This window comes from Procambarus clarkii, chromosome 60 (genome assembly GCF_040958095.1).
Source record: "Procambarus clarkii isolate CNS0578487 chromosome 60, FALCON_Pclarkii_2.0, whole genome shotgun sequence".
NCBI classification, from domain to species: domain Eukaryota; kingdom Metazoa; phylum Arthropoda; class Malacostraca; order Decapoda; family Cambaridae; genus Procambarus; species Procambarus clarkii.
In genome coordinates, this window is record NC_091209.1 from 30,992,363 (window position 1) to 31,003,957 (window position 11,595).

General features: G+C 39.4%; 1 protein-coding gene across 1 annotated transcript in view; it reads right to left on the reverse strand.

The window, feature by feature from the left end:
• Positions 1-331: 331 nt before the first annotated feature.
• Positions 332-11,595, reverse strand: part of LOC123766954 (arylsulfatase B) — a 156,017-nt gene continuing 144,753 nt past the window's right edge. Inside the window, exons 10-11 of the mRNA XM_045756443.2 lie at positions 3,135-4,081; positions 332-1,491 (exon numbers count right to left, since the gene is read on the reverse strand). Coding sequence (XP_045612399.2) covers positions 1,313-1,491; positions 3,135-4,081 — 1,126 coding nt within the window. The 3' untranslated portion in view covers positions 332-1,312. The remainder of the gene's footprint in view (positions 1,492-3,134; positions 4,082-11,595) is intronic.

Consider the following 11,595-nt stretch of genomic DNA (forward strand, 5'->3'; position numbering starts at 1 on the left):
CATATATTCAACTGAAAACTCCACACCCTAAAAGTGACTCGAACCCATACTGACAGGAGCACTATGCAATTGGTGTACAGGAGACCTTAACCTTATTCGCATTTGTGTTGCTCACGTGGCCCCAAAAAATGATGTGATTTGATAAAATAACTATGCCCAAGATTACATCAGAGTGCCGTTGCGATGATGTATATATTTATTCTGCATATTCTGTATTGATTATTTTTTGTTTAGGGCTTCTTTCCCTCTGACAAGTATTCTAGCATCTTGGTTTAATAAGAAGAGGAGTTCTCCAAAGGTCATCTTCGTTCGAGGTGACGAAAAATAAATAAATATCTGTAGAATGTATTACACTTATTTTAAAATTTACACAACGTTTCGAGCCTTCATGGTTCATTCTCAAGTGATAAGAAAATACAAGGCATGTAAGATTTATACCAGTATGGGGTCAAGTGAAGACAAGTAGATCTATTCAAATGGGACATGAATAAAGGAAAAGGTAAATCATTAAAGAAAAAAGGTGAATATAGGGGACGAAGCACACACAAAGATTAATCAGGTGTAGTAGGCCTAGTGTGTTGAGGAAATTCTTCTATGTTGGTATCTTCATGTTCCGGTCTTCTTCTTACTCTCATAGTGGGTAGAGTGAATAGTGTCGTAATTTGGATATTTATGGTAGGTTGATCTATTTTTATATGGACTGCTTCAAGAATTTGTAATCTTCTTACATCCTTGGTTTTGTCTATTATGCAAGTGTTTTTATTCAACATTTCTCTTGTTAGGGTGATGTCATTGGCTTGTCTCATGTGATTTTTGGGGGCACCTGATTGAAGATGACAGGTCAAACGCCTCGTCAGCTTGGTCGACGTTATATCTATGTACTTAGGTTGAAGGTTACATCCTTCGTGGGGTGGGGATGGGGGGGTGGCAGGTGTACATATATACCACGTTGGACTGCTGTAAAGGGTTCTCCATCGGCTTCGGGCTGTTTTTAATAAGGTGGTCGTAGTGTTCTTTGTTTTATAGAACATGATTAGGTCTACGTTTTGGTTAGGAGTTAGGCTTTTTACTCCTTTACGGATTATTTCTTTCATTATTCGTTCTTCTTTTTTATGTTCACTATGCATGGTGGATTTATAATATAATTTTAGTGGAGATGTTGTAGTTTTTGTTCTTTAGTTTCCTATAGAGCATTTCTGTAGTTTCATTTAGAGCATCACATTCCGACAACCGTCCACTATGCCCCCTCACACCAATCACCGGCTGGAAATTGAAGATGTCCTGGGGATCAATTATTGTTGAAGTTAGATTATTATGGGTCACACCATCCTGGGGTCCAGATATTGTTAAAGTTAGATGGATCACCAGCAGGGTCATCAGACTTGATGTCGGCGGGAACGTAACGTGACATTTGCTCCAGAAGAAAGTACAGCATCTCCACAACAACACCCTCCTCTATCTCCGCCAGATTGACTCTCTCCTCAGGATCCGCTGGAACAGAAAAATATTAACGTTGGCATGCTTTAATTAACAAACCCTTACCAGCTTTAATGTTGGATTTTTTGGCTAAGTGTTACAATGTGATTAATATAAGGGAACATTGCCAAGTATTATGTGTTCAAGCACTATTATTATGCAGCTGGGCTTTTGTCGACGTCACACATTTATTATCACCATCTCCTGGTCAGTCATATTAAAGAAACAAGAAGAATCATATATTTATGTTGTTAAGAACCACACATGCAAGGCTGGCATGAATCTTTATTCATTGTAATATTAATATTAATATTAATATTAATATTAATAATAATAATATTATTATTATTATTATTATTATTATTATTATTATTATTATTATTATTATTATCATTATCATTATTGTTATGTAAGCATAAGTACACACGTACATAAATAAGATACGAGAAGAATGAATGATGTATAAGTAAGAAAAGTACTATGCCTAAAGCCACTAATCTGCACAGCATTTGCCCAATGATGTGGAATTTTGTTTAAACTACAAACTTGAAACTAATTGCCTAAAATGAACTGAAGTAGAAAAATAGAGAAAAACACTATTACTTGGTGATTGGTACAGCAGAATTTGCAACAGAGAAATTTTCACTAATTAAACGGAAGAAATATTATTTTTTACACAGCAGATATCAGCAGCTTTACAGGTTCTGTTATTAATATTAAAAAATAGCAAAAGATAAATTGATATTTAGGAAGTAAGATAGGCTACACAGAGTTTATTAGGTAGTATATAGTTTCACTTTAAACTGGTAAACTATACAGTCTTTGATGTAATTACGGAGGTCATTCCACATTTTGGGACGCTTGATCTGCAGAACATTTCTGCTTTGGTTAAGTCGCACTCTTGGAATATCAAATAGAGATTTGTTTCTAGTGTAGTGCCCGTGGTTTCTGTTAGTCCTTTAGGAAGCGTTTAGGATCAGAATTAGCATTAAGTTCATTGTTTTATATTATAAGGAGTACACTTGACAGAATGTGCAGTGACCTAATATTTAACATATTCAAGATTTATGTATAGGGGTCGAATGCTGTCTGGGGCTTGAGTTTGTTATATTTCTAATTGCTGATTTCTGTTCAGTACGTAGATAATTTTGGGTAGTAGAACCCCAAGAACGGATACCATAGGTGAAATAACAATATATGTGATTAATAAAGCGTTACCAGGGCAAGGCGAGAAACATAGTATCTGATTTTAGAAAGAATGTTAAATGCAGTAGATATGGTATATTATTGACCGAACACTGGCATTAACACATAATAATAATGATACATGTTATCGCTAAGCTGATTATATAACCATTTGGTTTATAACGAATTATGAAGATTTTCTCCCATGTTGTTTCGTCCTATTGTAAAAATACTTTAATTGGAAAGTCATTTGAAAATCAGCATCGTCATGTTGAGTTGACTTCACATGTGTGTGGTTGCGCAGTTTGTAGCTAAGTGGAACAACTTAAACTTAAATAATCATTAAGTTGAAGTGTCACGAGTAAGAATGTGGAGCGTCAGTCAGTCCTTTATTTACACATTATATAAAGTGGACAATTTTATTATCAGTTAATTAAAGTAGTAATGTCACGCTTCTTTAGCGCAGAACGTACCTGTGATATTATAGAGTCTGATCTCGGTGATGTTGGTATTGAGATATTGCAGCAGCTGCTGGATGGTCAGCTGGCCCTCACCCTGCCTCTCGTGTGTGTCCTTGCTGTGGCCAGACGCACGGTGTCCCCCAGACATGTGCCCCTCCTGTGTGTTCCCGCTATGGTCAGACGCACGGTGTCCCCCAGACATGTGCCCCTCCTGTGTGTTCCCGCTATGGCCAGAAGCAAGGTGTCCCCCAGACATGTGCCCCTCCTGTGTGTTCCCGCTATGGCCAGAAGCAGGGTGTCCCCTAGAAATGAGGAGTCTGCCACTCACGCCGCCGTCTGCATCTAGCAAATATTTGCTTATCTTGTCACTCTCCAACATTTTGCTGTTCTCCTTTTCGATAATTTCTAATTCCTTCAATTTCATGAGATTAGGTTTGGTATAATCTATATGTACATTTGCATGGATTGGATCAGACTGGGTATGATCTAAGCTAGCACTTGCTTGGATTGGACCAGACTGGGTATGATCTGCACCAACACTTGCTTGGGTGGGACCAGACTGGGAGTGATATGCACCAACATTAGCTTGGGTGGGACTCGACTGGGTATGATCTAAGTCTACATTTGCTTGGGTGGGACCAGAATGGGTATGATCTAAGCCTGTACTTGCTTGGATAGGACCAGACTGGGTATGATCTAAGCCTGCACTTGCTTGCGTGGGACCAGAGTGGGTATGATCGAAGCTTACACTTGCTTCGATGAGTCCAGGTTGATTTTGACTAAAGTCTACTGCTCTAAGATGCCTTGGATCTGACTGTGTTATATGATGTTGGGACTCAAATATATCAGTTAATTCTTCAATGTTGAGGTTGATGTCAGTAGTGAAGCTGGAGTTCTCGGGAGGATATGTCCACTCCCCAGAGCCTGGGTCTCCCACCAACAGCTTGTAGTCACCCATCCTGTCAAGTGTACATATACAGTTATAGTGTTCCTCCCGTGGTATGATTAGTACCATCGAAGGAACTAAATCTCCCATTGGCCAACTATGAACATTAGCAGCATAGGTACTAAGAGTGTGTCACCAATGTGACATACGTACTAAGACACGTGAGGAGGGGTTGGATTAGTACGTTGTATAATATTTTTAGTAAGAATTTAGAGGGCAAAAAAATATATAAGTAATGCAATATATGTGCTTTGAAGAAAGCTTTCTTACCTTATTCAGAAGTGTGCACTAAACCAAGTCTTGCTACCTTGCCAAATTTGCATCATAAATTGATCAGTTTTACTCTGCTATACTGAGTTATATTGAATGTAAATAAGATTTTCCTACTCTGTCCGAATGTGGCAAGCTAAAATAATACTTTATCTGTGTGTCTACAAAACAAGATCTTGATATTTTACCTGCAACTGAACAGATTTATGAAGGATGTGAAAAAGATTAGATAATTAGATTGATGGTTTCCTGTCTAGCTGTGAGAGTTTTCAAATTAAAATTATAATTATATAATTACTGCATAAAAGTAATAAATATTAAAAATAATTTCTTAATTTATTAATTATCTATATATATAAAAATGGAATGTTTGTTTGTTCAAAATCGCTAATCTCCTAAAGTTCTCCACCGATTGCTTTGAAATTTTCACACAACCTTCCATTCTCATTCGAGCGGGTTTTTACACACATACTATATAGATGTCACGTCTGTGACGGGAAAAAAAACATGCTTTTTTTAAAAACTGTGTTTTTCAAGTGTTTTTCATGTGAGGGAAATCTTTGAAACCTGTTTACCGATTGCTTTGAAATTTTGACACAACATTGCATTCAAATAGGCGTGTGTTTTTATATCCCTACTATATACATGCCTCACCTGTGACAGGAAAAAACATGTTTATTTTTAAAACAGCGCCATCTGTTGGACGTAAGAGCAACACACGCTGTAATCTTTAGTCTCCGTGGTGTAGTGGTAAGACACTCGCCTGGCGTTCCGCGAGCGCTATGTCATGGGTTCGTATCCTGGCCGGGGAGGATTTACTGGGCGCAAATCCTTAACTGTAGCCTCTGTTTAACGCAACAGTAAAATGTGTACTTGGATGAAAAAACGATTCTTCGCGGCAGGGGATCGTATTCCAGGGACCATAGGATTAAGGACTTGCCCGAAACGCTACGCGTACTAGTGGCTGTACAAGAATGTATATATCTCCAAAAAAAAAAAAAAAAAACTCATAAAAGTTCTTCACCGATTGCTTTGAAATTTTGACACAATTCAAACACACGCGTGTTTTTATATACTACTATATAGATGCCACACCTGTGACAGGTAAAAAATGTTAAAAAAAAAACAGCGCCATCTGCTGCACACAATAGCAACATGCTATTGGAATGCTATTTCCAGTAGCATTGATAAAAGGAATTTTCATAGATTTCGATTTATTTTCATTTTGATTTAATTATTTTGTGTGACATTGCGCTAGAATTCAGCTGTGTTGCTTACCATACCATTCATTTCGAATATGTAAGTATAGATAGCACACCTGTGACAGGTAAAATCATTCTTTTTTTTTTAAGAAACAGCGTCATCTGTTGCATGTAGGAGCTACACATGCTATAATAAATATATGATGATTCCATTTCAATGTTTCCGATTTCATTGATAAACTTAACATTCATAAATTTCAATTTATTTTAATTTTGATTTTTATATTATCTGTGACATTACGTTGGAATTGAGACGTGTTGTTTACGATACCATTCATTTTATGAGTATAGTTGTTTTTTTATTTTTTCATTGTTTCCATTTCGTTTTTTAACTGTTTTTCTTATATTTCAGTGATGGGAACATCAGATCATTTGGGAATGTAATGGTCGAGGGAGTGGGGAATGGTGGAAAGGATGAGGAGTAGGGAGTGGGGGATGGTGGGGAGGACGAGGGGACGGGGGACGGGAAATGGTAGAAAGGATGAGGGAACGGGGGAGTGGGAGATGGTGAGGAGGACTAGGGAACCGTGAAGTGGGTCATGGAGGGGAGGAGAAAGGGATGGGGGAGGGGGGCAATTGTGTCGAGGAGAAAGGGATGGGGTAGGGGGGCCAACTGTGGGGAGGATGAGGGGATGGGAGAGTGGCGAATGGTTGGGAGGACGGAGGAGTGAGGAATGGTTGGAAGGGCGAGGGGACGGAAGAATGGTGGTGAGGACTGGGAGACAGAGGAAGGTTGCTGTGCTCAACAACGCACATGCATTGCGAAGCCACAGCAACGCGTGGCCAGGTACAGTTAGTTATCAAATAATCTATGTAAATAAAAATGTAAATGTTCGTTTGTTCATAATCGCTAATCTCCGAAAGTTTTACACCGATTGCTTTGAAATTTTGACTCAACGTTCTATTCGCATCCGAGCGGGTTTTTATATACATACTATATAGATGGCAAATCTGTGATGGGAAAGAACGTGTTTTATTCTTAAACTGTGTTTTTCATGTCGTTTTTCATAGGAGGAAACTCTTCGAAACCTCTTTACCGATTGCTTTGAAATTGTAACACAACTTTGAATTCGAATTGGCGTATGTTTTTACATACCTATATATATGCCTCACCTGTGAAAGGAAAAAAGCATGTTTTTTATTAAAAACAGCACCATCTGTTGGGCGTAGGAGTAACACACGCTGTAATCTTCAATAATTTTTTCGCTGTTAAAAGCTCTTCACCAATTGCTTTGAAATTTTGTCACAACGTTCCATTTAAATACGCGCATGTTTTTTATATTCGTACTATATAGATGCGACGCCTGTGACAGGTAAAAACATGCTTTTTTGAAAAACAGAGCCATCTGGTGCATGTAAGAGCAACACACGCTATACTAAATATGTTACAATTTCATTTTAATGTTTCTGATTTCATTGATAAATTGCATTTTCATAGATTTCGATTTATATTCATTTTGATTTAATTATTTTGTGTGACAATGCATTTGAATAGTGCTGTGTTGTTTACTATACCGTTCATTTCGTGAGTATAGTTTATTTTTTTATTTTTTCATTGTTTTTCATTTCGTTTTTTAACTGTTTTTCTTATATTTCATTGATGGGAACATTAGATCATTTGATGTTCCCAATTTTCTTGTTGGAACATCAGATCATTTGATGTTTCCAATTTTCTGATGGGAACATCAAATCATTTGATCTTCCCAATTTTCTGATGGGAACATCAGATCATTTGAGAATGCATCAGACGAGGGAGTGGGGAATGGTGGGGGAGGTTTAGGGGATGGTAGGGAGGATGAGGGAGACATGGGAAGGGAGTTAATGGTGAGGAGAACGAGAGGACAGGGGAGTTGGGAATGGTGTGGATGAGAGGACAAGTGAAATGGAGAATGGTGGGAAGGACAAGGGGGCAGGGGAGTGGGGATGGTGGGGTAGACGAGAGGACAGGGGAGGGGGAAATGGTAGGAAGGACTTGGGGGGATGGGGGAGTGGGAGATGGTGAGGAGGATGCGGAGACAGTGGAGTGGGGATTGGTTAGGATGATGAAGGGACGGTGAAGTGGGGCATGGTGAGAAGAACAAAGGGACTGGGAGAGTAGGGAAGGGTTAGGAGGACGAGGGAACGGTGTAGTGGAGGATGGTGGGGAGAACAAAGGGACTGGGGTGGGGGGGGGGGGTAATAGTTGGGAGGACGAGGGGATGGGAGAGTGAAGAATGGTTGGGAGGACCAAGGGACAGGGAGGGGGGAATAGTGGGACGGACTGGGAGACAGTGGAAGGTTGCTGAGACACAGCAACGCGTGGCCAAGTACAGATAGTAATAAATAAATGAACTCCAACATACACTGTTAGAATGATCATAAATACGAAATCTTTACGTCAATAAACATAATGAAACATTGTTTAACGGGAATTGTATAAAAATCGTAAGCAGATCTTCTATATTTTCTTGAATGAAGGAAATCAAAATGCATGTATGGAAGTAATTTAGAAATCACGATGATCACAGTCCGCTCTTTGCTCACATTTACCTTGCAGCAACTGTGTGTACTCCTCATAGTGCAGCCTCGGTCTCCAGTATATGTGGTGTCAAACACTTCTTAATATATTGAGAGATGACGCCAGACTACCCACTATCTTGCAGTTTAGTGTACACAACCTCGCATTATGCAAAGTACACTCGCACAACCTGGCTTGTGTGACAATTAATATTATCTGATCTCGGATGAGAGTCCCTAATGTAATGAATACATTGGAGGGGGGGGCGTGGGGGTTACATTAAAAAGAAAACAAGCTAATCAAACTGACTTGCGGAGTACGCCTCTCCTCGAGCTTCCGATTAAACTCTTGGGAGACGACACGACCTTTTGCCTTAAAATCATTAGAGACCCTACATCTCCTGCATTGCTCAGAGACAAATTATTCAGTGCTGTTAACACCCTATTGACTGATGCCAACATACTCACTCCTTGAATGATAAATAGCTGAGTAAAGGGGACCTACAATCAAATGAAACTCAACATTCCTTTCAAGTGCAATCTACCTGTCTCCAATATTCCTATTTATCTGTACCCGCACCATTCAAGTATTATACACACCCGTCGCTCAAGATAATGAGAATCTTGCTCTTCTCAAAGCTGTCACACCTCAAACAATTACCTCCTCCTTCGAAAACTTAGGATATGACGAGCACTCTCTCTACACCAACGGCTCAGTCTAATATTCTACTGGACGGACTGCAGCAGCATGTAGGCTTGTTCGCATTTGTGTTCCTCACGTGTGCCCCAAAGAATGAGGTGATTTGGTAAAATGCTATGCCCAAGATTACTATCCGAGTGCCGGTGGTGGGGTGGTTCAAATAGCCTCGGCTATCACCTCATTCTGTCCGGTCGTGATGGTCAAGTGGATTAAGGCGTCTTGTACATACCAGTTGCGTTGCTTCTGGGAGTATAGGTTCGAGTCACTTCTGGGGTGTGAGTTTTCAGTTGCATATTGTCCTGGGGACCATTCAGGCTTGTTCGCATTTGTGTTCCTCACGTGTGCCCCAAAGAATGAGGTGATTTGGTAAAATGCTATGCCCAAGATTACTATCCGAGTGCCAGCGGTGGGGTGGTTCAAATAGCCTCGGCTATCACCTCATTCTGTCCGGTCGTGATGGTCAAGTGGATTAAGGCGTCTTGTACATACCAGTTGCGTTGCTTCTGGGAGTATGGGTTCGAGTCACTTCTGGGGTGTGAGTTTTCAGTTGCATATTGTCCTGGGGACCATTCAGGCTTGTTCTCATATATATATATATATTATATATATATATTGGTGTATACTGGCAGCAGGTTTTCTTTCAAACATGTTTCATTGAATATGACCGCATATTCTGTATTTATTATTTTCTGGTTTAGGGCTTCTATCCCTCTAACTATTTTCTTAGCATCAGGGCTTAATTGAAATAGGAGTTCTCCAAAACTCATTTTCGTACTTTTAAGGTGAAGAAAAGAAGTGATTTACTATAGAGTGTATTACACTTATTTGTATAATTTGCACGACGTTTCGAACCTCCATGGTTCATTCTCAAGTGAACAGATCTTACAATACTAGTTGATTTTATACCCGCATTAGGTCAGGTGATAATACAATGAAGGTGAAAACATGGGGGGATACATAAGGGATAAACATAGGGGCTGCAGAAGGCTTATTGGCCCATACGAGGCATCTCCTATCTAAACAAAGATTAATCCAGTGTAATTGGCCTGTTATGTTGGACATTGTCTTCTGTGTTGGCATCGATATGTTCTTGTCTTGTCCTTACTCTCATGGTGGGTAGAGTAAATAGTTCCGTGATTTGGGTGTTCATGGTAGGTCGCTCTATTCTTATGTGAATTGCCTCAAGAATTTGTAATCTTCTTGAATCTTGGGTTTTGTCTATTATGCAAGTATTCTTGTTCAACATTTCTCTTGTTAGAGTAATGTCATGGGCTTGTCTCATGTGATTCCTAGGGGCACCAGATTGAAGATGGCATGTCAAACGCCTCGTCAGCTTGGTCGACGTCATACCTATGTACTTACATTGAAGGTTACATCCTTCGTGGGGGCAAGTGTACATGTATACAACGCTTGACTGCTGTAGAGGGTTCTCCGTCGGCTTCGGGCTGTTTTTGATAAGGAGTTCGGAAGTGTTCTTGGTTTTGTAGAATATTATCAGGTTTATGTTTTGGTTTGGAGTAGTGCTTTTTACTCCTTTACGGATTATTTCTTTCATTATTCTTTCCTCAACAATATATATATATATATATATATATATATATATATATATATATATATATATATATATATATATATATATATATATTTATATATATTTTCAGGGTTTACTCGGCGAGCAACAGTATACTCAAGGTCACTCACCGTAGCCCTGCGGGTCTTCACTCTATCCTCGCGGCGCCACTGTACGCCAGGAGAGTATCCCAGTCAATCCCAACCCGCCCCGTCATAGGGCTCTACTACTAACCACAAGGTCGCCAACTGGTGTTTTCGGTGTCCAATAACACGTCAGTGGTTTTGTTGAATTGTGGAAACAGTGGCGAGAACACACTCAATATGTCTGATATCAGGCAGGTATTTACTTCTATCGCTTTCTGCTTTCAGGTATTACATAGCCACAAGAAATATGGAGGGGATGATATAAACACCAATGTACTTCAGGCGGGAGCCGCTTGTTCCCACACATATAATATGAACTCCCCAAGCCGGCAACGCTCCCCCTCTCGTCAATGTCAAAATCAGCTGGGCGTCTACCCCCACGCGAATGTTATTTTATCTGTTTGTATCTGTTTGTATTTTTATCTGTTTTTATCTGTTTATCTGTGACGCGCCAGTTTCTTTAAGTTCTCAAAGATCACTAGAAGTTCGAACACACTATATTTGCGACAATAGCACGTAAATACTTCGCTACACTGATCTTGGGCTCAATCAAACATTTCTATATTAAAGGTGACAATAATTCACTGTCATGGTATTACACACTGCCCTTCATTTAATGATAACGTATGCAAGTATATATTACTGGAGTTCTCAGTAGTTCCTTTCGTGGGCGATAACACAATTAATCACTGCACACATGAATGATTATTCAATACACGAGCATAGACATATATATATATATATGGATGAGTCAGACATCAATAATGGTAAAAACATAGTTACTGGGCACATAGCCTAACTCCAAACACTGGCATAATTATATATATATTCTCTCACTAAATGATCTTATCAACATCTCATGAAAGACGTTATTAACACAGTAAATTCATCAATTACTCCGGGTGCCTGTTCACACCAATAATAATCATAAATATCGTGGGTACTCTGTGTAGCCCCACTGCACACTTGTGCCTTACTACGACATAGGTGAGCCTTGCTCACGACATACAAAATACTCTGGCTAAATAATATAGCTGACTAAAGGGGAATTGGGAAGGAAACTAGAATCACCTACTTCCACCT